The sequence below is a fragment of the Anabrus simplex genome, chromosome 9, assembly GCF_040414725.1.
Source record: "Anabrus simplex isolate iqAnaSimp1 chromosome 9, ASM4041472v1, whole genome shotgun sequence".
Classification (NCBI taxonomy): Eukaryota; Metazoa; Arthropoda; class Insecta; order Orthoptera; family Tettigoniidae; genus Anabrus; species Anabrus simplex.
Genome location: NC_090273.1, coordinates 37,629,813 through 37,657,366, shown reverse-complemented (window position 1 = coordinate 37,657,366; position 27,554 = coordinate 37,629,813). Strand labels below are relative to the sequence as shown.

Sequence of the window (27,554 nt, the reverse complement as noted above, 5' to 3'; positions counted from 1 at the left end):
TGGAGCCCTTGCAGGAAAGGGAGGTAAGGGCTTCCAATATCTGCAACCGTGACACTAAGTAAGACAGAGTGGTTATCTCTACGTGCTTCTGTTTTTGACGCCAGGAATTAACCTGAATGTCCGCCTCTGTGGTGTAGTGGTTAGTGTGATTAGTTGCCACCCCCAGAGGCCCGGGTTCGATTCCCGGCTCTGCCACGAAATTTGAAAAGTAGTACGAGGACTGGAATGGGGTCCACTCAGCCTCTGGAGGTCAACTGAGTAGAGGTGGGTTCGATTCCCACCTCAGCCATCCTGTAAGTGGTTTTCCGTGGTTTCCCACTTCTCCTCCAGGCAAATACCGGGATGGTACCTAACTAAAGGCCGCGGCCGTTTCCTTCCCACTTCCTTGTCTATCGCTTCCAATCTTACTATTCCCCCGCAAGGCCCCAGTTCAGCTTATCCGGTGAGGCCGCCTGGGTGAGGTACTGGTAATCCTCCCCAGTTTTATCCTCCGATCCATAGTCTGAAGCTCTAGGACACTGCCCTTGAGGCGTTAGAGCTGGGATCCCTCGCTGAGTCCGAGGGAATAATCCGACCCTCTAGGGTAAACAGGTAAAGAAGAAGAAGAAGAATTAACTTGATTACTCATTTCTGGGGTAGGATCAGTGGACTCCAAACCTATGTACTGCTCCAGAAGTTTAGTATCTAAATCTTTCGACTTTTTGACGAAGAGTGGAAATTACTTCTTCCGTGTGAACTTAGCACGCCTTTACCGTCTCCACTGGACAGCCTCAACGTAAAGTGATTTGTATAATCAGATCTCAGACTCAGAAAAATAATGACGATGACCAAATTTAGAATCCTCTCTTGCCACTCAACCGATCCTGGCATCCTACTCTTAAAACGGGTCGTAAGGGCCAGGAAGCCGAACGCACGAACTAAACATCGAGGCCCTAGGCTCACTTATGACCTGTTTTAACAGGAAAAAAGTTTATTCTATTTCGGCCTTTTACAAATTCCAAGTATTCGTCACTAATGATTAGAAACTAGTACCTAAGCCTGTCTTCGCCAGTCTACACAGTAATTAGAAATTCTAAATGGACTATTAATATATCTTACGAATAAAAGTTACCCTTTCCAGGTTTTATGCCACATTCGAATGGAATCAAAATAGGTATTGTAATATTTCCTTAGAAATCATATTCGGTGCAGTTGTAGCTCGGAACTGTACTTTGTAGTCTATGGATCTGCATACTCTTGGGAAAGCTGAAGTGGGAGGTTTATGCCAACTTTGTTGTTTGTGCTGGTGACTTATTCATTGTGACAGAGGTGGTTGAATTAAAAGTAAATAGTCTCCATTTAACCCATTCCAGTCTGGGCCTTAATATCCCAAACAATCGTTCTGGACTGGGCATTTTTAAGGATGTTTAAAACATTGTATCTCTGTACCTGTAGGAGATATTTGAATGATTCTTTTTTCTTTGTGCTTGCTTGAGCATCTAATTTTGAAAAAAAAAAGCTGTTTGTATCATGTCAACTATCACTTGTGATTTTAAATTGTTTATATATTACACCATGTTTTGCGAATGGAGGAAAGGTCTGACGGATAACTAAGCAAGTACAGTTCACTGAAATACTGTTATATTTACCCTATTTTGCTAATATAAAATGTGTATTGCAACTACAAAACAACAAAAATAATGCGTACGATGTAAAATAATATTTTTAATGTTGATAGTAATAATTACAATAATAAAAATGGGAGCTCTTATGAAATTGTATTTTAGTTGATAAGTTTTGTCAATAGTTACTCAAATGTAAAATTATTGTTCCATTTACCACAAAAGGCTTATGAGAAAGAGAAAATACAGTCTTCTAAACAGACAACTTCACTAATATGTAGACAATCTTACGTACTGACGCAAATATGAAATACGCGGGAACATGCGCTAGGCCGTAAAACGAACTCTTATCATAATGAAATGTAAGAAGTTGTTTCGAATTCATATGTCAATATGTTCATTTGCGCGTAAACTTATAATATATCATAAAATATCGAAAACATCGCTTTCGTCAAGCACATGTTTGCCGCGAGAAGCCATGTCTTAGAGCTCACTGAGTGACAACATCTACTGATGCACGCTGATCGAAAATATCATAACTTCTCTGACTTAGACATATAATACTGCCATCTGCTTAAATACTCTCGTAATTAATACATGTCCGCCTCTGTGGTGTAGTGGTTAGCATGAATAGCTGCCACCCCCGGAGGCCCGGGTTCGATTCCCGGCTCTGCCACGAAATTTGAAAAGTGGTATGAGGGCTGGAACGGGGTCCACTCAGCCTCGGGAGGTCAACTGAGTAGAGGTGGGTTCGATTCCCACCTCAGCCATCCTGGAAGTGGTTTTCCGTGGTTTCCCACTTCTCTTCCAGGCGAATGCCGGGATGGTACCTAACATAAGGCCACGGCCGCTTCCTTCCCTCTTCCTTGCCTATCCCTTCCAATCTTCCCATCCCTCCACAAGGCCCCTGTTCAGCATAGCAGGTGAGGCCGCCTGGGCGAGGTACTGGTCATTCTCCCCAGTTGTATCCCCGACCAAGAGTCTGAAGCTCCAGGACACTGCCCTTGAGGTGGTAGAGATGGGATCCCTCGCTGTGTCCGAGGGAAAAGCCGACCCTGGAGGGTAAACAGATGATGATGATGATGAATTAATACATGAAGAAACACGATGTAACCACCAGAATGCCTGCATAGCTCGCAGTTAGACCGGAAAGAGTTAAGAATGAATGGTATACCCGGATTCACATTCTTGGATTAAAGCAATGGCCTCCTGAAGCAGAGTCCATCTGAATTTCTACATGAACGATATTTTCGTCTAGCTTCCGTAAATTCAATCTTTTCCATTTTACAAACCAGCTTTATTAACTTCATTAACAATATGGGGTCAGTTATAATGTACGTTATTTGGTCACTAATCGAACTGTTCAGAACCTATTGATTGATGATATTAACTTGTTCGTTTCTTGAAAAAAAAACTTCTGTTCAAAAACAATTGTACTCTGACCAAGTATATCTCGTACAATATATTTTTGAAATACTGGTTTAAAGAACCTTAATAGTGCTATTTGACCGAGTTCTCAGGTTTAGCGTTTTAGAAGCCATTCAATATAGTTAGTTGTTCAATTTGGACAATGAAAAATCCACAGCCTTTTTCCAGTCATTCGGCCAGGTCAGGATTGGAATTAATGAAACCCCCATCTAGCGGCTAGGATAGGAAATGTGCCGGCTGCCGAAGCCTGTCGCACTCCTCTGGGGCAATGATTAATGAATTATTAATGAAATGAAATGAGATTGGAGAGTGTTTCTGGAATGAAAGATGATAAGGAAAACCGGAGTACGCGGAGAAAAACCTGTCCTGCCTCCGCTTTGTCCAGCAAAAGTCTCACGTGGAGTGACCGGAATTTGAACCACGGTATCCAGCGGTGAGAGGTTGTCACGCTGGCACCTGAGCCACGCAGGCTTCACAATGTGGGCAATACAGTAGAATATTTCAAACTTGACTGGATAACACATGTTCTGTAACAGTGAGGAATTACTGCCAGGCACAGTCTGAAAGCTGCACCAAGCAAGATCACATTTGTGATTTGTTGTTCATTTTGCAAGTAGCTGGACTAATCTTGAAAGAGCATGAAGGGGAGCTGTGGTTGTTTCGTCCCATATGACTAACTCAAGCTGTCCCATTTACTCCGTGTCTGACTTACTTATGTTAGACGAAGAGGCCTGCGACTGTCACTTAACTTTACTCAATTCACCTTTCGCCAAACGCATTGTTTTAGCTTCAATTGTTTGTCTCTGTAACTGCATATTTTATCTTTGCCACTTTAACCCTTTTTTTACTCTTTTCGTCTTCGTCGTTGAGTTTTAGTGCGTTGCATTAAAAACTTGACGTAACACTCGAAATTTATACAGCCTTTGGGAAACAAAAGTTGAATAGAATTACGTGATATATGATAACAGGAAGGGAGAGGGTGAAGCCCGGTGCCAGCACAGAGCCTTCTCCCATCGAATAGCACCAAGGGGTCTGCTGAAGGAGTTACGTCTCCTCTTATGGATGAATCACCATTAACAGCGTCATTTGCCCTCACTCCTTATGCGCACTGTGAACAGGTTTGGAATTTGATCCAGGCTTTTGGCACGTATTCCAGTGACAAGAAATTGTATACCATCACATCCCCTACCCTGCCAGCCAACATTCTGATGGTAAAAGTATTTTTTTTTTTTTGACGAATGGTACTCGAAACGTCGAAGCACGATATAAAAGGTCAACTTCATGCTTTAACGACCTCGCCCACCAGACAGACTACCGGGCGAGTTGGCCGTGCGCGTAGAGGCGCGCGGCTGTGAGCTTGCATCCGGGAGATAGTAGGTTCGAATCCCACTATCGGCAGCCCTGAAGATGGTTTTCCGTGGTTTCCCATTTTCACACCAGGCAAATGCTGGAGCTGTACCTTTATTAAGGCCACGGCCGCTTCCTTCCAACTCCTAGGCCTTTCCTATCCCATCGTCGCCATAAGACCTATCTGTGTTGGTGCGACGTAAAGCCCCTAGCAAAAAAAAACCAGACAGACTGCTTTACTTTCTGCTTAAGGATGGAGATACTGAGTTTTCATACTCCAGAATGGAAGAAAATTATTCATGCATTTCACTGAAAGAGAGTATTTTTCACTAAACAGTTGAAGTATGTTGAACATCATGGCATTGTTCCTGTAACCCATATCTTGTACAAGTTTCAGTCTATCAAACGTTATTGTTTTCTCAGTATATCTATGAAAGCAACAAAAGCCAACGGCGGACTTGATGCGTCGCTCCAGCTAGCTTCTTGCGGAGCGCAGCGAGGGATCCAGTCGGCCGTGAAAAATCATGCCGATAGATAGAGCTGTGTACCAACGCCATCATGCCGATAGATAGAGCTGTGTAACAACGTCATCATGCCGACAGATAGAGCTGTGTACCAATGTCATCATGTCGATAGATAGAGCTGTGTACCAACGCCATCATGCCGATAAATAGAGCTGTGTACCAACGTCATCATGCCGACAGATAGAGCTGTGTACCAATGTCATCATGTCGATAGATAGAGCTGTGTACCAACGCCATCATGCCGATAGATAGAGCTGTGTACCAATGTCATCATGTCGATAGATAGAGCTGTGTAACAACGCCATCATGCCGATAGATAGAGCTGTGTACCAACGTCATCATGCCGATAGATAGAGCTGTGTACCAATGTCATCATGTCGATAGATAGAGCTGTGTACCAACGCCATCATGCCGATAAATAGAGCTGTGTACCAACGTCATCATGCCGACAGATAGAGCTGTGTACCAATGTCATCATGTCGATAGATAGAGGTGTGTACCAACGCCATCATGCCGATAGATAGAGCTGTGTAACAACGTCATCATGCCGACAGATAGAGCTGTGTACCAATGTCATCATGTCGATAGATAGAGCTGTGTACCAACGCCATCATGCCGATAAATAGAGCTGTGTACCAACGTCATCATGCCGACAGATAGAGCTGTGTACCAATGTCATCATGTCGATAGATAGAGCTGTGTACCAACGCCATCATGCCGATAGATAGAGCTGTGTACCAATGTCATCATGTCGATAGATAGAGCTGTGTACCAACGCCATCATGCCGATAGATAGAGCTGTGTACCAACGTCATCATGCCGATAGATAGAGCTGTGTACCAATGTCATCATGTCGATAGATAGAGCTGTGTACCAACGCCATCATGCCGATAAATAGAGCTGTGTACCAACGTCATCATGCCGACAGATAGAGCTGTGTACCAATGTCATCATGTCGATAGATAGAGCTGTGTACCAACGCCATCATGCCGATAGATAGAGCTGTGTACCAACGTCATCATGCCGACAGATAGAGCTGTGTAACAACGTCATCATGCCGATAGATAGCGCTGTGTACCAACGTCATCATGACGGTAGATAGAGCTGTGTACCAACGCCATCATGCCGATAGATAGAGCTGTGTAACAACGTCATCATGCCGATAGATAGAGCTGTGTACCAACGTCATCATGCCGATAGATAGAGCTGTGTACCAACGACATCATGCCGATAGATAGAGCTGTGTACCAACGTCATCATGCGGATAGATAGAGCTGTGTACCAACGTCATCATGCGGATAGATAGAGCTGTGTAACAACGTCATCATGCCGATAGATAGAGCTGTGTAACAAGGTCATCATGCCGATAGATAGAGCTGTGTACCAACGACATCATGCCGATAGATAGCGCTGTGTACCAACGTCATCATGCCGATAGATAGAGCTGTGTACCAACGCCATCATGCCGATAGCTAGAGCTGTGTAACAAGGTCATCATGCCGATAGATAGAGCTGTGTACCAACGTCATCATGCCGACAGATAGAGCTGTGTACCAACGTCATCATGCCGATAGATAGAGCTGTGTAACAACGTCATCATGCCGATAGATAGAGCTGTGTACCAACGTCATCATGACGATAGATAGAGCTGTGTACCAACGTCATCATGCCGATAGATAGCGCTGTGTACCAACGTCATCATGCCGATAGATAGAGCTTGTACCAACGCCATCATGCCGATAGATAGAGCTGTGTAACAACGTCATCATGCCGATAGATAGAGCTGTGTACCAACGTCATCATGCCGACAGATAGAGCTGTGTACCAACGTCATCATGCCGACAGATAGAGCTGTGTAACAACGTCATCATGCCGATAGATAGAGCTGTGTACCAACGTCATCATGCCGATAGATAGAGCTGTGCACCAACGTCATCATGCCGACAGATAGAGCTGTGTACCAACGTCATCATGCCGACAGATAGAGCTGTGTACCAACATCATCATGCCGACAGATAGAGCTGTGTACCAACGTCATCATGGGGATGAGGCAATAATTTCGCTGGTGGAAACGTATTTTTCTTTAAAAAGTACAAAAATCGTTAACGTGAGAGGTTCGTTTTATTTTTCTTGTAAAGAAGAGACAAAGGTCCGCCTCTGTGGTGTAGTGGTTAGTGTGATTAGCTGCCACCCCCCGGAGTCCCAGGTTCGATTTCCGGCTCTGCACGAAATTTGAAAAGTGTTACGAGGGCTGGAACGAGGTCCACTTAGCCTCGGGAGGTCAACTGAGTAGAGGTGGGTTCATTTCCCACCTCAGCCATCCTGGAAGTGGTTTTCCGTGGCTTCCCACTTCTCTTCCAGGCAAATGAAGGGATGGCGCGGCCGCTTCCTTCCCTCTTCATTGTCTTTCCCTTCAAATCTTCCCATCCCCTCGCAAGGCCTCTGTTCAGCATAGCAGGGGAGGCCGCCTGGCCGAAGTACTGGTCGTACTCCTCAGTTGTATCCCCCGACCCAGAGTCTGAAGCTCCAGGACACTGCCCTTGAGGCGGTAGAGGTGGGATCCATCGCTGAATCCGAAGGAAAAACCGACCCTGGAGGATAAACAGATAAATAATAATAAGAAGCAGGAGAAGAAGAAGATACAAAAATCTATAACTGATACCAATTTCAGCTGTTGAAACTTGCCCGTTTTCTCAATATCTCTGTGAATGACAGACAGAATTAGGGATTTTATACATATAAATTCGTTTCTTATGAAGCGAGGTTCTCCCCCTCCCACTTAAACTCCGACAATTAATCCAAAAACTAAAATTCAATGAAAAGGTTTTTTTCTTTTGATAGGAGGCTAAATGCCACCTCTCAGCCAGATCGATTTTCCCTCGCATTTGAAGTAAACAGAGAGTTTTCCGACTCATCTGGTATTCTAGGACTGTCATTTACTTGCCCCCAAATAACAAACAAACAAATCCTATATTCCATTTCGTGGACAAAGTTCAACTTTCACTTTGTCAATAAATTTCTGCGATGAATCAGAGCTTCTGAGTGCATTACCATGCAACTCTGTAGGTATTATAATTTCCTCACGAATCTGACATATCTATCCTTGTTGTTCAGGAATGCACAATAACAATCATATAATACTAGCTGGTGATTGATGGAGACGTGCTAGCACAGCCTGTGGTTTAACAATAAAGTGTAGTCGTATGTCAATGTGAAAGCCACTGTGTTGTAGCCGGCTAATGGATTCTTTAACAGCATTGATATCTTCTAGTCAAATCTGTTGCTGTCAATGTAAGGGATGTATTCTAATGGGAGTGCTCTCTGAGACGGCCAATGATTGATTGAATGGCTCATCGATCAGATGAGGACAGACGCAGAATGTTGCGTTGGTAAAATAAAACGATTCAACTGAAAAGAAGAAATGCTCTTGGACCGTTATTTAGTAAAGCTCTATCTGCGATTACCCTTCCTTGTTTCATTGTGTAAGTAGCGATCGAGCTGGCCGTGCGAATAGAAACGTGTAGCTATGAGCTTGCATTCACGAGATAGGAGATTCGAACCCCACAATCGGCAGCCTTGAAGACAGTTCTCCATCCTCATGCCAGGCAAATGCTGGAGCTGGACCTTAATTAAGGCCACGGCCTTTCAGTTCCTAGCCCTTTCCTATCCCTTCGTCACCATAAGATCTATCTGCGTTGGTGCGACGTAAATCATAGTGCAAAAAAATAATCCACAGTTCTACCCCCTTCAGGCAAGCAACTCAATGTTGAAATCATCCTAGCGATATGAGCTACGAATTTTAGGCAAATAAAATATAATAAAATATGAGGAAATATTTATTTATTCCTAAAATTTACAATCCTTTTCTTAATCATCACTATCCGGTCGATTAGATCAGGAGTTTGTCTTTTTCTACCACTACGAGCGCTAATGTGAGTCAACGCATTGTTTCACTGAAGTTCCACTACGAGTGCTAAAGTGAGTCAACTCAGAGTTTCACTAAGCTCTTATAACTACATTCGGTGTGGACATTTTTCAAAAAATATAAAAGCAAAAGGCGTTGTCCATCTCTGTAGTGTAGTAGTTTGTGTGATTAGCTGCCACCCCCGGAGGCCCGGGTTCGATTTCCGGCTTTGCCACGAAATTTTTAAAGTACAGTAGTACGAGGGCTGGAACGGGGTCCATTCAGCCTAGGGAGGTCAATTGAGTAGAGGGAATTAGATTCCCCCCTCAGCCATCCTCGAAGTGGGTTTCTGTGACTTCCCACTTCTCCTTCAGGCAAAATGCTGGGATGATACCTAACTTAAGGCCACGGCCGCTTCCTTCCCTCTTCCTTGTCTATCCCTTCCCATCGTCCCATCCCCCGACAAGGCCCCTGTTCAGCATAGCAGCTGAGGCCGCCTGGGCGAGGTACTGGTCATTTTCCCCACTTCTATCCCCCGACTCAAAGTCTCACGCTCCAGGACACTGCCCTCAAGGAGTTCGAGGTGGGATCCCTCGCTGAGTCCGAGGGAAAAGCCAATCCTGGAGGGTAAACTGATTAAGTAAGTAACTAAGTTGAAAAAAAAACGCTTGAGGCTATTGAAACAAGGAACACATTACAAAAATAATTATGCAGATAAGTTAATTCGTCTATGGTTTTAATCAAAAAGGAAATACCTTTAATTTTTTGTTCTTCGTAGTATGGGGACTCCTACATTCTCCGCTAAGCAATTTTTTCAACATTAAACACTAAAAACAGTATTGTAATGCCGGAATTTGCCCTGATAGGAGAGCTATTTTGATTTGTAAGTGTGCTGACAGAGTATGAATGCCATCTTCGTCTATCTCGCTCGTTCTTGCTGCCTTTTCATTGATGTCTGGAGTCAGAATTCACCTAGGTAAGCTACTTGAATTTCTTAGCCCTCTTGATATCACCATACATGGCCTTCATTATTAATATTATTATTATTATTATCATTATTATTGTTGTATGTCCGGCGCTCCCTTCTCGCTCCGCCAGCCAGCTACACGCGCGCCAGTGTGTCATTCTTCTAGCCTCGACGCGCAACCCTCAGTGCGCGTGCCTGAACAGTCGTGTGTGTACTATAAAGAGGAACTCCCAGCCTGTCCAGATGCCCACTTGCCCCGGTGTCCAGCTCCAGAATACACCCTACGTCGAGCACGGAGGCTACTCCTCTTGAAAATGTGCTTCGGCCAGGTGGACTGAATTTCTGGCAGTACGAGGTCTCACCTCTGGTCACCGCTCCTCTTCCGCTGCCCATATCCAGTCATACTATTACATACCGTTATATTTCCCTAATTAATGCAAGCTCCCTTGGTTTCGCCAAGTAAGAATTCTTCCAACATTGAACTTGCTTTTATGAACTCAGCAAGGAAGGACTTTCCAAAACATTTATGTCAGTACTTCTGATAGTTTTCGACTATCGACTCTTCATATCACAAGGCTATCTTTTCGAGATAGTAGTGGATGTAAATATTGCAAACTTGTATATAGTGTACAAAAGGTAGACTCTTTCTCAAGATTCCTAATTCATTTTGCTTCAAGTTAAATTTCAGTTTTATTTGTGTAAATAGTGTATTTTGCATTTGAAGCGAATAATAAAGTTGTGTTTTGTAAATCTCAACCTTGGTTACAACAATTATTATTATTATTATTATTATTATTATTATTATTATTATTATTATTATTATTATTATTATTATTATTATTATTATTATTATTATTTAAAGAATGACAAATCCGGCATTTGAAGAGAAGCGGCATATTTTGCGTCGTAAAACATTGGTCATGTACATTGCGGGATCATAAGTGCATGTTCCGTCTCGTATTCTCTGACACTATTCATTATACGGTATTTGTCATACTAATGGTGAGAGGTTCAATCAATGCTACCAGGTCTCTGAAGTCAAATATAGGGAACGATATGTCATCGTCTGGTTAGGTTTTCTTCCCTAGAGGTGTGGCCTTTTAACCCGCGTAGTTAATGTAATGGATCGATATCTGTATGAGAGCATATATAGTTCAGGCATATGCTATTCTTTATAAGGTGCCATGAGAGTCCAATATAGTGTAGTTTCCTAAAGAATAGTGAGTATTAATATCCTTCGGGTAACATGTCAATGAATTCCGGCTGGAAAGCAATATAAACACTTTATTATTCCTTAGCCCAAATGTACAGGTGACTTAAAGGTTCGTTAACATTTTTGATGAGACAGTACTTTACGGAATATTTGAGGCAGAGAGGTAATAATCGACACACATGATTGGCTTGACATGAGGTTTTATTGACAACAAAATAAAGTAAATAAAGCTTCGCTAACAGGGCCTTTTCTGGCAACGTCAGCTCTGTTTACACCGTACACGTTTCTCATGGGGCATTACACACGTGTTACTGTCCGGCGCCATCTGTTGCCCTGTTTGTGCACTAGTTGGTGGTGTCAATAAAACCCATGTCATGTCAAGCCTGTGTGCCCATTTTTACCTGACATGTCCAGCACCATCTGTTGGTCATTTTGTGTACTTTATTTTGGTGTCAATAAAACCAAACGTCATGACAATCATGTGTGTCGATTATTACCTCTCTGCGTCAAATATGCCGTGAAGTATTGCCTCGTTAAATGTTAACAGACTTTTGGGTCACCCTGTTGATTTCTGTCCATCTCATTCACCATGCAAACGTCTCAATGTGCCACACAGCCACAGCGCAGGACTTCTCCAAGGAAGACATTCGAACAAGGAGCCAATCAGGAGAGGATTTCGACGGGAAGCGACATTCAGGGGAGGTCAAAACGTCCCCTCTACAGCTCATGCCGTGTTTCCACTGTATGAGATGAAACCAACTTCAGGTTAGCTATGGGCTCGAAGTGCACTGCATTCGCTATGATGCTGATCACCACACAGACTGCACAGCACCTAGGCAGACGCCGGTATGCGCCAACTGTACGGGGGACCGTCCAGCCTCTCACCGCATTTGGCCGGTTTACAGGGCCATGCCTAGCGTCAAGTGCCACAACTATTTAGCATGTCCCCGCCTCGGAGGGTGTGGCCTCCGAGATCGGAGACTGGGTACCAGGGACCCTAAGGGGATTGGGCGGTGTGACAGATCTTAGGATTTCTCGCTGCATGGCTGGGTAACCAGCAAGGTCCGTGCTGGTCACAGCATTGCCTAAAAACGCTGATACCTTATATAACTGGACTGGCGTGGTACGGATTATTGACTTGAACATGATGCCTGTTCCCAATTAACAATACCTGGACCTCTCTAGACCACACTATTATCTGTGCTCTCTGCAGTTTGTCAGGTTTTACATGTAGGCATTCGCTATTTCGACCTATGTGGTCTCTTCTTGACCTTTACTACCTGATAACACCGCTAGGATACCTTATCACCACATCTGGCCTTCTAACATGGGGACAGACAGATACTTCTATAGTATCACTTCGCAATCCTCCCTGTTGTTTTCCTTAGATTTGAGCTGAGCACCATGCGGGGAGTGCGGTTCTCCCTCCTCCTCCTCCCTTCGCCCCGAAAGAAACACCATTTCTTACAGTGAAGTTCGAATGTATGCAGCCTGATTTTATAGATGTTCTCAAAGGAAACCGATATAATTCTTTATAAATTTGTCAATTTAATTAATTTTATTGATTTTACGTCCCAAGAACTCCTTTTACGGTTTTCGAAGACGCCGATTATTTTGTCCTTCAGTTATTGCACTGAAAGTGACATTTCCGTTGCACTATGCTGTAGATGTTATCTGACTGACAACTATGACGGATAGAAGGATATAAAGTGCAATATTTATTGGATTGGCGTATTTCTTAGGAATATAAAAGAAAAATGAACTCGGATTTCGATCGTAAATGTTTATGTAAGTGGATGGCAAAATGAAACATCGGAACAAAAAGGAGTGAGACGCTAATGGTGACAAATAAAGTTGTTTGATAAAAACTTCATTAGTTCTTCAAAGCAGGGAGTACATAAAATAAGCAGGGCAGCTTTCACACACAAATTAAAATAATTGCATATAGGCCAAAACAAACAAACGAGAAAACTCTGTCTGTGCGAGTATAACAATTGGCAAACTGCGCGACTATTCTTATCAAAATCTTAATTACTGACCACAATTTATACTTTTAATGGAATGCTTTGGGTGTATTCCCCTTCGAAATAAAGACAGATTAACAAATTGATTAGTTAAAGATAATTGTTGCCGTGCTTAGATTATTTTAGCGAAAATTAACTTCTGCAGATAGCCCTGTATATGTAAGGGAAAGATAAATATTTCGCATCAAAAATGTCTTTCCTGTCCTTTTCAATTACCGTACCCTAAAACAAATTTAGCAGAGTATGTGAACTTTCTAGACGCTCCTATACACCTTGTAGCTGTGGATCAATGGTAGGGTGTCGGACTCGGCATTCCAAGATAGCGGGTTCAAACTCGGCGGGGAGATATTCGGATTCTTGAAAGGCGGAAAAAGTCCATTCGACACTCCATGCCGTGCGATGTCGGCATGTAAATGATCTCTGGTGAAATATTTGGTGTTTACCCGATAACATTCATTACAACTCAGCCGTAGACGCCCAAGAGAGATTCCGTTTTCATTGCCATCTAGTAGACCTAGAGTAAAAACTGAACGTCGAAATTGACGAGCAGACAGCCAGATGGTGTCAAATTAAAATGTCCGCACATGGTCACTGAAGCCATGTGATTATTATTATTATTATTATTATTATTATTATTATTATTATTATTTGTATCAATTTAGGAAGGCTCGGCTTGTGCCGGTAACATAATGGGCTGACTCGGCCTATGCAAGGAGTCACCCTCTTGATTATGAAACTACAGGTACATATATGTACAAATATTTACAATAGAAATAATTACAACATATACATTTATACAATAAATACAAACAACTTCAGACTTCTTATGTCCCCGTTTCGGGAATCTGTTCTTCAGTATTACTGGAACTGCGGCCTGGATCTTCATGCTGTTTGGTGTGAGTCAGAAGAAAAGTCGTTCCTAGGAACTTCCTCACAATGTGGCAAGTGCTCAGGAGGGTGGCTTTCTGTAGTTCTACGTATGTGTGATGATGCAGGTTTAATGCGGCCAGAGAGCTGTGCAAGCATTTTGGAATAACACCGGTACATGATATTACTATTGGAACTGTGGTGACTGATTCTAGTTTCCACAGGCGTTGTATTTCTATTGCCAGTTCTGTGTATTTTGATATCTTTGTGGCTATTGTTGTTTGCAGATTGGAGGTATTTGGACAAGCAATTTCTATAAGGGATGCGGATCTTTTTGATTTATCGATTAGAATAATATCTGGCCTATTGTTGCTGAGCGTGACATCAGTTATGACTTCTCGGTCCCATAGTAGTTTATATGAAGAGTTTTCGAGAATGGGTGGAGGTGTATATTTCCAATATGCAGTTGATGACTGAAGAAATCCACATTTTACAGAAAGTTTCAGGTGAATGATTTTTGCTACCTGATCATGTCGGTGCTTATAATCGGTGTTGGCCAAGTGTGGGCAACCAGAGATGATATGCTGTATGCTCTCTGTAGTTCTGGAACAGCGGCGGCAGTTGTCTGAGACAACTGTTGGATCCTTCATGATAAATCTACGGTAGTTCCGTGTAGCAATTACTTGATCTTGGATGGCCAGAACAAATCCTTCTGTTTCTGGGAAAAGACCGGAGTAGGTCAGCCAAGCGTGCGACGCAGGTTTGTCGATATGAGGCTGATCCAATTCATGGGGGTATTTCCCGTGAAGAGGTTTTTGCTTCCACATGGCCATATTCATTTCTTTTGTAGGTGGGGTAGAAACAGGCATTTCTGGTGACGACAGATTGAGAGGTGTATAGTTTATATCAGCTCTGCAAACAGCATGATGAAGACACGATGCATCAGCTCTCGAGTGGAAATATTCTCTTAGACTTATTATTATTATTATTATTATTATTATTATTATCATTATTATTATTATTATTATTATTATTATTATTATTATTATTATTATTATTATTATTATTATTATTATTATCTAGAAGTTTGCTTCATCTTAACAAATTACCAATTCATAGAACTTACACAGTGAACAATATGCGGAAAATAATGGAATATGCCTTTTTGCAAACTATACCAAAGCAATCTCCCTGTAACTCACTGAACTCCTTAGAGGGCCGAATACACTTAACCACAAAATGATCATTTTATTCAACTGATGCTTTTCCAACAGGCTACCTAGACTAGGGGTTAAAGGCATGCTCGATTCACCTGGAAGGCCGTGACTTCGATTTCCTGCCAGGAAGTCAAAAATATTTGGAAACGAGGTTTCCATTTTCGCAGAGGCACATGGTGTGAGGTTCACTCATCCAATCCTGAAATGATTACCGGGATAATTTCTGGGAGTAAGGATGTCCAGACAAAGAATTAACCGCTCTGTTCAAGGTGCAAGTTAAAGGTTTACTTTGAACATTTTATGAACACTTATGACCATCATTATGTGAAATAAATACCATAGAAGTCTACTTTCAGCACCTCTGTCGTTTTGCTACGCAGATGCTGACTCACTAACTGCTAATCATTCACTGACACCATTGTTAGTATTGATACTTTCCAGTGCTCCTATTTAGCGAACTCGCACTCAAATAGTTTCCTTGTTCCTGTTGAACTTATGATCTAGTATGTGACGTGGTGGAGTAGTTTATTAGAATAATACTACCTTGGTATCAATTTATGTAGTATAATGTAACAGTTTCGTTAAACTAGGTATTTCATCTAAACCCTCAGTTAAGTTTAAGCGACTGCAAATAATCTAGGTAGGTAGAGTCGGAAAAGCCCCAGTAACAGTAATATTCACTATAATCAACTAGAAATGTGAAATGATATAAATGTTTAGCTTTAAATCGCATGCGCAGTGAAAGTACAATGAATTTAACAAAAAATTAGGGACAAAGCAAAGTCTAGGTACCTAGAGGCACGTAAACAATGGAAAGGGTAAGGAAACGGCAAAAAAATAGCAATCTAACCTTGTAATAAATACTATAAAGAAATATATTTTCCTTTCAGAGGATTGAATTTAAAAATTTGGAGATACTAACACAAATATTGTGAGAAGAAAGATCCTTTAAAATCATTCGAAAACCCGTTAAACCTGCATTGGAGATAATAAATTTACAAAAATATTATAACAATTGTTACTGATATAATTTTATGTACGAGAGCTAATTTCGCGTAAAGAACACAAGTTTTAGAGATTGCATTATTACATCTTATAATTAATGACGAAAAAGGTATACATGCATCAAAATAACTGCCAGTATCTAAGAAAAGAATTTTCAACAAGTACCAGTTTATCCTACAGAAAATCATGCGAACCATAAAACTCTAGCGGATTAATATTACTAAACCAGAAGGGTGTTTCCTCTATTGATCAATGAAAAAGAGAGGATAATTATTTATCAATCAAAGAGATATAGAGACACGGAAGGCCAACATAATAAGGAAATGTTAAAATCCATATTATCAAGCCTTATACCGATGGCTTCTAGAATGAATGGTGAGAGAAAAATTTATCCTTCATTCAGAAAACTTATGCAATTGATATTTACTTCAAATTCCATAGAAATATTAAAGATTATTATTATTATTATTATTATTATTATTATTATTATTATTATTATTATTATTATTATTATTATTATTATTATTATTATTATTATTATTATTATTGCCTGCTTGCCTTGTGGCGATTATCGTTAAGGCATAGTCTGGCACGGTGGTTAGCCGGTTCGAGTCCCGTTGCACACTGTGTGATGAGGACGCTACTGGCTGAGTATAAATAAACTAACACTGGTTGGCACAGTTACAAAAGTGTCGGGAAAATCCGTAGCCCATTCTCAGTCATTCGACCCGGTCGGGAGCGGAATGAATGAAGCCCTATCTAGCGGCGAGGTTAGGAAGCCTGTCGCACTCCTCTGGGGCGCTGATTTCTGATTGACAGATGAAACGAAACAATATTGGAGAATATTGCTCGAATGAAAGATGGCAGGGAATACCGGAGTACCCGAAAAAACAGCTGCGCTACCTCCGCTTTGTCTAGCACAAATCTCACATGGAGTACCGGGATTTGAACCACGGGACCTAGCGGTAAGAGGTCGACGTGCTGCCGCCTGAGCCACACTTTTAGATAAGAATACTGACATTTAGTGTTCCCTGTTTTGATCCGTAATGTAATGTGTACTTACATCTACATTCAGTCCTTGTATAGGGAAGATCTTGATCGGAGGATCTTCGTTCGGTGTATATCTGTAGAATTCTCTCCTTCCTTTGTACCATTTGACCGAGTACAGCGAGTCTCCTTCCATGTTGAAGTGACAGAACAAAAGTGCTGAATTCCCTCGTAATACCGCCGTAGGGATCACCACTCGGACGTCTTTCAGCGCCAGACATCCCGCTGAAACAAGAGAACACATTTCTGGTAAAATTATATACTTTACTGGCATAGAGTATTTAAGTAATTAAATAAACTCTTATTCCACATGACTGTACATTTATTATTTCAGACACATTTCTTGAAAGGTATCCGTTGCATGCGTAACGTTGAATAGGTGATTTTTTTAAAGGACTTTTGATTGTCTGTTCATTTCTGTCCCTAAAATTGAAAACGGCTCAATATCTATATTATATATACAAAATTCCCGTTCTATCTGTCATTTACAGAGATATTGAGAAAACGAGAATATTTCAACAGCTTAAATTAGTATCAGTTATAGATTATTATGTCTTCTTTAGAGAAAATACAATGAATCTCTCGCGACCACGTCTTTGTACTTTTTAAATAAAAATACGTTTCTTTCAGCGCAGTAATTGTCTCGTACTCGCTATGATGACGTACAAAGCTATACGAGTTCGAACTATGTACGTCCTGACTTCCGTTGCATTCCACACATACACTGAGATAAAGATAACATTTGAGGGACTGAATCTGGTTCCAGATATAAGTTAGAAGAACTATGCAATTGTAATAATAATAATAATAATAATAATAATAATAATAATAATAATAATAATCCTATGGCCTTAGCTACCGTGTGCAGATATTTCAATTTGATGCCATCTGGATGTCTGCTCGTCAATTTCGACGTTCCGTTATACTCTAGGACCACTAGATGGCAGACAGGGTAAACCGAAACTCTCTTGGGCGTCTGTGGCTGAGATTTAATGAATTTTGTCGGGTTAACACCAAATGTGTCATCAGAGATCTTTTAAATCCCGACATCGTACGCCATGGAGTGTCGAATGGAGTTTTTCCGCCCTTTAAAAATCCGACTACGTCTGCCAGGTTTGAAGCCGCTCTTCTGGGATCCGGAGGCCAACACTCTACCACTGATCCACAGAGGAAGCTTATGTAAAGGTGACCATCATAATTGAACTGCTTGATTCTTCAGAGTAGTCGCTGATTATTTTTTTCATTACGGCATATGAGAACACATTATCTCCGTCAATAAGCACGAGTTAGAACATCTTCCATTGAGTTTTAAGAATGACATCTTAAGAAATATTGATCGTGGATGTTTCGTTGTAGGTGTTTCCATGGTAGAGATATGATTCGGGAGAGTTGGGATTTCTTAGACTTGATTCTTCTTCGATGAAATGCCTCCCGTTCAACGAGGTGAGATTGTCAGAATGTTTCAACAGCTGAAAATTACCGTCATCTATTGGCATAAAGCTGAATCATGTCCTACTGTTTCCTTAGAACGTAATATTCATCACGAAGGCAGTGCTTTGAAGTTTTCGCCAGCTGAAAGCGATAAGTGACAAGAGACAATCGTTAATGCTTGTCATTAAGTGCAGCAAGTAGCACCATAAATTGACATAGGGTTGCCAGATTTCACGATGGCAAAAAGGGACACTTCCATTTCCTTGCCATATAGAGGTAAATTAAGGCACCATAGCGATGATTAAAAGAAGAGACCAGGGTTATATTAACAAATAAATACCAGTAATAGTATAACAGCGTCAGCGTGGAATATGTAGGTACTTAATTTATTACAAACTAATAATGCGTTAGTCTTTACATTGAAATTAACATTTCACAAGTACTTGTCATATGAAAAAGCAATTTGTAACAGTTTCTTATTCAACAAAACTTTCTTGAGAAATTCCTTACAATTCTCATCATAGTTGAAGTACACAAGAAGTTCATTTTTTTTAAATATACTGAGCATCTGTTTCTGTCATCTGTCCATTTTATTGCCATTACTGAAAATACTCTTTCAATACATGCATTCGATGGAAATATACTGAAGACAGACTTAAGTACCATCGGATAAAGTATTTTTTCGGCCGGGGTGACGTCTCACCTATAACTCGCACCTCGTCGAGCCCCAAGCACAAAGGTTGGCACCACAATTGGAAGTCGGCTATATTCACTTCAGCCTTCCCAACACCACCATGCACACCTGTCTTCTCCGCGGTGTTGATCCCTCTCTCACCGATACTGACATCTATCACGAACTTCGCTCAACCGGCGCCCCCATCTACGATGACTGCAGGCTGTTGGACGGCACTACTGGATTACGGTCATCAGAGGTTCTTCTTTTTCTCCCCAGAGTGGACGACGTGACCCGTCTCCTCGACACCGGCGTTACTATCCATCAACGCTTTTACCAAGTGGAGCCTGCTCCTCCGAACATCATCGCCCAACTCAACGTAGATCATGCCAACCTGCTCGCTGAAGTTGATTCTCCACCCAGGACGCCGCAAGAAGAGTCACTGCCCCTCTTTCCCACTACCACCACCACCACCACCATTACCACTTCAGTCTCTACCCCTTCCAATACTCCCCCCACTACTGTAACAACCTGCCATCCTTCGTCAATAATGATATCATCCCTTCCTCTTACTTCACTTCCCGCACAATCTCTCCCCGAGCAACCCCCTACGAACGTCTTGGATTCCCACGCACCACCACCACCACCGCCACCATCTCCACACGCTGATGCCGCAGCAACCGCCGAGTCTCTATCATCGCCAACGCAGCTACCACCGTCATTCATAGCTATGCCTAGCTGTGTACTTCGCAACATCGACCCTACAATTTCATCACGCGAAATACTCCGGGAACTTCAAGCAGCTGGTGTCCCCGCCCGCCGTGCGTCCAGGATTCAGAACGCCTCCGGTCCCACATACCTAGTCAGACTACACCTTCCAACTGCCAACGACGTACACCATCTTATTCAAAACGGAGCAACTATCTACCGCCATCGGTATAAAGTGGAACCATCTCGTTCACCGCCCCTACCATTTCGCCATTCCCTTCCAAACACGTCTCGTCGCCCCCGGCCAGCCCTTCCACCCTTCGAACCTCGTCAACCGGAATGTCCGCCCCTTCCCGCGACCAGTTTCTTCGCTACACCCCTTCCGACGTTCGAACTCCTTCGTCTCCTCACTACCTCCCTTTGTAATCTCACCGCTACCCTCCAACTTCTAACCTTTCATCTCCATCCAAGCACACCGCTCTAACCTCCACACCTCGCACATAGCCCATCTGTCCTTGTAAATCTGTCACCAAAGCACTCGATAACCGACACGTCCTTTATTCTCATCTCCATTACTTACTCATACCGCATTTTCTCCATCTCCCTCTTTTCTCACTTCTTCTCAACCCCGTCATCTCTCCTGGCCAGAGAGAGGGCGACACCCTCTAGGTGGCCCGCCCCACCCCTTCAGGGTGAAAATGAAAACATTGAAGAAGTAGAAGAAGAAAAAAGTACCATCAAAATGTCCTTCAGTTTTCCTGGTCCAAATAAACCGGTGATACATACCCACCTATCTGGTATTGTTTTACTTAGTTTTAGCTTTTCACCAACACCACTCTCAACAGAAAACAAATTGACTATTTCTACAACTTCTGAACACATATCATCAATATTCAGTTTTTCCTGTAAACCTAGTGTCTCCACTAACTTTAAAATCTTGCTCAACTGAGGTGAGTTTTTTAGAGTTATACAATTCATCAGTGAATAAACATTAGAATCATCACTAAAATCACACCATTTACATAGATAATTAACACAAACTTCATAGACATGTATAAAATCATATTCACAGACCTTAACTTCCCCAGTAAACAAATAATTCAATTTACTTAATGTGCAAGTCACTTTGTAACCAAAAATGTATTTCCCACTTTGTCTGTTCCTGTTGCATTTACAAAGTTTTCATAAAGTATATACCTCACAGACTGTCAGATGACTCTTTTCAAGACTAAGAACTGCCTTATTGAAAACATCTGCTAAATGTTCCGAAAATGTACATACAATTCTACTAGAAGTGTTTGCTTACCAGAATCTGATTCTGAGGAACCTAACACATATTTCTTAATGAATACTGGACAGTCTTCAACACTTGAAAAATAAGATACTATCGCTGGGAGGTTTCTCAGCGGTCTTTCAATAGCAGGCTTTATAGAAAGCCATCTTGTTTGTACATGTCTTAACAAATTAGTGTATTTAATATCAAGAAACTGAAAGAATTCTTTTAAGTGTAAAACTCTTTTTGATGAATTTGAAAAGTAATTGAATACCGGTACTTTAATTATCAACATTTCAATATCAATTGACATAGAATTCATCCCAGCTTTACATGAATTGTGAACAACATGTGCACAACAATTAATACTTAACCAGGGTTGCATTTTCTGGCTTTAGGAGTACATATACAGAATTGTTTTTCCCAAAATTAGAATTTGTGTTGTCAGCATTATAGCCTGAAATCTGGGACAATATTAAACCATGTTCCGAAATTCTTTTATAAATTTGTTGAGACATTTTTATAGCACTTTCGTCCGCATCTTCATATAAGTCTATAATTCTGTTACAAATGCATCGATTTTCGTCGAAATACCTCACAGCTATTGGAAAACACTATGAGAAAGCAATTTCTTGTTTACCGCACACGTTCTGCTTCCGCTCACAATGCAACTCAAGAATAAAATGGAGGAGACTCATGCTCTACATGCCAGCTAGTACCGCTAGCACACTGCAAGAGGTGCTGTTCTCAACTGTGATGGCTGATCATTGGTCGGAAATCAGAATACAGAATATTTTGATCATAACCACGCACTTTTTCGATACTATACTATTGTCTAAACCGCGATATTTAAAGAAAACGGAACATTGGGCGTACGGTTTGAAGGGTGAACCGTACGCGGAACAAAATTAGAATAAACCAGAATTAGAGTATGGTGCCAGTGTTTGGGACCCTCCCTAGAATTACTTGATATGAGAACTGGAAAAAATCCAAAGGTAAGCAGCACGATTTGTTCTAGGTGATTTCCGACAAGTAGTGTTAAGGAAATGTTGGAAAATTTGGGATGGGAAGACTTGGGGGTAAGGAGACGAACTGCTCGGCTTAAGCCGTATGTTCCGAGATGGCAGTGCAGAAATAGCATGGAGCTTTCAAAAGTAGGAAAAATTATAATATGAAGATAAAATTAGAATTCAAGAGGACAAATTAGGACAAATATTCGTTCATACGAAGTAGAAATAATGATTGGAATAATTTACCAAGGGTGCCATTGGATATATTTCCTTCGTCCGTAAAATTATTTCAGAACACAGCAAGTGGGAAACTGCCCTAAAAGCAGATAAGTGGTGATTGACAGGACAGATGGGGAGGGATGGGAGACTAGGCCTCGAAATCTTCACTACCACTTATCCAAAAGAAAACGAAATGCGGTAGCATACAATCCCCTAAGTCGTTAATACGTTTTTCAACCTTGGATCCCCAACCTGATGAGGTGGAGCGGGCCTCCTAAAGGTTAACACGCTCTCTTTGGCCAAATACGTATCAACAAAAAGATTACAGTGCCCGATATTGTCGTTATTTGAGGCGTGCTCTGTTTCGTCTGTTTTTTAATCTACTAAACTACCGGGCGATTTGGCCATGCGGTTAGGGGCGGGCAGCTGTGAGCTTGGATCCGGGAGATAGTGGGTTCGAACGCCACTGTCGGCAGCCCTGAAAATGGTTTTCTGTGGTTTCCCATTTTCACACCAGGCAAATGCTGGGGTTGTACCTAATTAAGGCCACGGCCGCTTCCTTCCCATTCCTAGGCCTTTCCTATCCCATCGTCGACATAAGACCTATCTGTGTCGGCGCGACGTAAAACAATTAGCAAAAGAATCCTCTAAAATACTGTAGATGGCAATACTGCAGCAAACACAAAAGATGAACCACCCGACGACGTGTACACAACAACTAATTGATGCATATTTTCCTCTAAATTCAAAGCAATGGCAACTTCATTTCTTTCATTTGTTTTTCTATTGGAAACGAGAATGCACATCAACAATTTACATTGACATTTTTCTCTTTGAAATTGTACCGCATGAGGAATTTAAGACTACAAAGCCGAGTATTTATTGAATTTAAACTTTGTTACGATGTTCTACGGCATATTATGGAAATGATGTACGCGTGCAATTTACGTCACATTCCTAGCTTATTGTCTATTCGAGACAGTAAACGAATGTTTAATTCACTTGACGTTGGTTCGATTTCCCACGTGAAAAAAGGATATACCGAGCTCGATAGCTGCATTCGCTTAAGTGCGGCCAGTATCCAGTAATCGGGAGATAGTGAGTTCGAACCCCACTGTCGGCAGCCCTGAAGATGGTTTTTCCGTGGTTCCCATTTTCACAGCAGGCAAATGCTTGGGCTGTACCTTAATTAAGGCCACGGCCACTTCCTTCCCATTCCTAGGCCTTTCCTATCACATCGTCGCCATAAGACCTATCTGTGTCGGTGCGACGTAAAGCAAATAGCAAAAAAAACATGGATAATATTGAAACAAATCTTCCATATGGCCCTGCGGTTCACTCAGTCCAGTCAAACTTGAGGAATCTTGGTGATCTCTTCAAAGTACTACAAAAACAATTTTCTAAAATCACGTCCAAAGAAAACTCTGATCACACTGTTTCATCTTTGCAGTCGTGTTGCAAACCATAAAGTGAATATCTGTTGGGAACGAAGACAACTTGAGTTCTCTCCAGCCGTCAAGTAAATTGGAATTCCGCTTGAATTAATACTTAATCCCGTGATTCCAATATTAGTCAGCGCGGAATGACTGTCTTTTGTTTCCTTCTCGCGGAGGACGTGGTCGGGATGGAGGACAGGGCTGCCAACCTCTGTAGTTAAGTACTAAAATGAGACGAGCCCCCAGGTTAGAGTCGCGAAGCGGCCTTAGGCCTCTACTTTCCCCTGTGCAAACATCATTAATATGGGCTGGTTAGGGTGCCAGCGCATTCTATGAACACAATCTTGTATTCAGCATTGTTTGTGTTTTTTATTCTGCGCGGGTTGGTAATACAATCTGGTTACTACATTTGACGATGTTAGGCCCCTTTAAACAACACCCTATGTAAGCTTTTCCTTTATTTTCTTGCATGAGCAAACACAGCAGCAGAGCGAAATACAGCCTTGACACTCCCTTTCTCCACAGTCGAGTGTGTTTGACCTGCATAGCTCAATTCTTTGCATTCCAAGAAATTGGATACTACCTTCAATAAGATGTGCCATGTCATCTCTGGATGCCTGAGACCAATTAATATCGAAACAGTACAACATAGCCGTGCTATTGCACGATCCCCTGTTGCACGTCAAGTAGGATCTGAAATTGAAACAAGAGACATAATGTCGGCATCCTCTGCTCGGCCATCATGCAGTAAGATAATATCTCAGATAATGAAAACGTATCATGAACAGCGTCAAACTTGCAAGAGCTAAGTCAGGAACACTACCAGATTGGAATAAACCAACAGAGGGAATGAAACTCCTGAGTCACAACCATTGCTAGCATGTAAAACACTTAATAGGATCAGAAATGGAATGGCAAGAACATTGACCACTCTAGAATAAATAACGTGGCTACATGCAAAATGGTGCCTGTGACTGTGGTGATTTTAAAGACTTGCAGCATCTATACCATTGACTAAACAGTCCTGTGGAAACTCGGGGGTGAAGGTTTTATGACACAGTTGCGTCATATTGGAGCAAATTCAACATTTTAAGCGAATAGCATGCGATCATCCCGATCATCATTATTGATGCTGATGATGATGCTTGTTGTTTAAAGGGGCCTAACATCGAAGGTCATCAGCCCCGATCATCATTATTATCACCGTCAACATCATCAGTACAAACTAGAAGATCGAGCAAGTGGCATTGAGGTTTGGGTCATGTAGCTATTAGCTTGCATTCGGGAGATAATGGGTTCGAACCTCACTGTCAGCAGCATTTTACACCATACAAATGTTGGGGCTGTACCTTTATTAAGTCCAATTCCTTCCCTCTCCTAGCCCTTTCCTGTCCCATCCTTACCATAAGACCTATCTGTGTTGGTGCGACGTAAAGCAAATTTAAAAAAGTATTTTATAGTATAACATCAGGGAGCTACCAATAGTTTCGGAATCGGGAGGGTGAGAATATTGCTATTCACTGCTCTCTTGCACTGACCCGGCTAGATCTTGTCATCAACATAGAAATCCGGACAATCTTGGGAGTTTCCCCGATCGTGGACAAGATGGGTGGGATCCGACTTCGGTGGTATGGCCACGTAATGCGTAGAGAAGGTTCTTGTATTGTAGAGACGGCACTTAGCATCACGCCATCTGGAAATAGGCCGCGTGGTCGGATCAAGAAACGCTGGCTTGATCGCCTTCAATGATGCTTGCGCTAATTCATCTTGTTTCAAATGGTGCGCTTAATAGAACCAAATGGAGATTGACTTAAAAAACAGCGGATCCTGCTCCATTGCGGGACAAGCGCTAAGAAGATGATGTTGATGGTGATGATGATGAATCCAATATGCTGTTACTCCCAATAATACTTACCGGGATGTCATTGCCAACTACGGCACAATTAAAACTCTACAGAAGTGGTGCAACCACGGCTGTACGCCACTTGGGGTCTTAATCCGCCAAACTTGCATTGCTTGCCGAGGGATTTACCTGCACAGTTGGTAGCATTGTCTCAGCAAGTTCCATCAAGTTACTTAGCCCTAATAAGGGAACATCATCCCGTGCTCACACTGCTGGATGATAAACTAAACTTCTTCGGAACTTTCTTCTTGTTAGATCGTGTTGAGAACATATCGTAAATGTTGAAGAGATTTTAAGTACAGAACAAGTGCACACTCGACATCTGTACTCTCAGTAGTAGCTCAGATCATTTCTAACACAATGAATATGACCTAGACCACCATAGCTCAATCGGTATAGCATCCCATGTGAAACCGGTGGGTTATGGGTTATGTTCGCAATGGTGTCATTTGGACTACTTTTGTTCTGTGCTTCACATCTCTTTGATATGTAAAATATGTACTCATCACTAGCGAATAATGTGACTGTTTATATCAAATTTATTTATTTCAGAAATCCCGCATACACTGGCTTATACTTGAAGAATAATTATGTCCTGGGGTCTCACGAGAGGTCTGATGCAGGACTTTCGAGATGGCACCTGATGACCTGCATGTCTATGATAATGGGGATGAAGACGCAGCTCCCGAACCATCGAAATTAACCAACCCTGCCGGGAATAGAACATGGGATCCCTTGGACCAAAATAGCAGCACGCTAACCGTTTAGTCATGGAGCCGGGCAGCAAACTCGTGTCCTCAACCCGAGGTAGAGCAGCTCTTTTCAGACACACTCCCAATGGAGGTGAACTGCACGTACCAGTCCTCCTACTATTATATTTCTAGCATACCGAGAATCGAACCCGGGTCCCCAAGTGTTAACCGTTACGCTACCGAGAGGGAAAAGGCTCCCCTAGGTGAGCTACTATGTCCCAGTTGTATGAATATAATTTCACAGAAACTTGAAGAGCACAGGTTCTCTTTCTGGCTCGAAGAATACTGTGAATGTGTGTGTTCATGTGATGTTTGTGGTCTTCTTGTAGCTTCTAGATCACTAAAACAAGACGTGGAGTTTGACGTCGTCTCGCCGATATTGAATCGCTCAGCTATGGGTGGAGAATTTGAACAAAGAGAGTTATATTCCTACGACTGTTATATTATCTTCGTTTCGAGGTATATATAAAAGTTTTTCTCCACTTCCGCTCGACCTACTTTCAAATGTGCATTTCGTGACCGACGTTGTAAGTTATTTTGGTAACTGCAGACTAACATAATATCTGCCGCAGAGGGCGCTTTCTCCCAGTGCGTGAACCAAGATGGCTCGCATGGTAGGGACCTATTATGAGCATGTATTACATGAATATAAAGGATTTACAGCAACAGCTACATCTTAGAATATATTAACACCATTCAGAAATGTGTAATGCATAGACCATGGACGGTGAAGACAGAAAGTAATTCCGGCTTTGCTTTTCCCTTGAGAAAGTGAAAAAGTTCCCAATTTCAGTACAAAAATATACGGAAGAGAGTAAAACTTACTCATGTCCTTAAATGGCAGTAGCGGCGCTTGTAAATTAGAAGTGAAGCGGGGGGGGGGCAAAAATGCAAAGGCAATAAATACCCTGATTTGTGCAGATATACATCAAACTGAAGTAAAGATGCTTACAAATAGGTGGTAAATTTTTAATGCTTTCTCAGCAAATTTAGACAGACAGGTAA

At 41.9% G+C, this 27,554-nt stretch overlaps 1 protein-coding gene across 1 annotated transcript in view; it reads right to left on the bottom strand.

The window, feature by feature from the left end:
• LOC136881047 (uncharacterized) overlaps positions 1-27,554 on the bottom strand; it is a 341,118-nt gene that overhangs the window by 88,163 nt on the left and 225,401 nt on the right. The window contains exon 2 of the mRNA XM_067153643.2: positions 17,161-17,369. Coding sequence (XP_067009744.1) covers positions 17,161-17,369 — 209 coding nt within the window. The remainder of the gene's footprint in view (positions 1-17,160; positions 17,370-27,554) is intronic.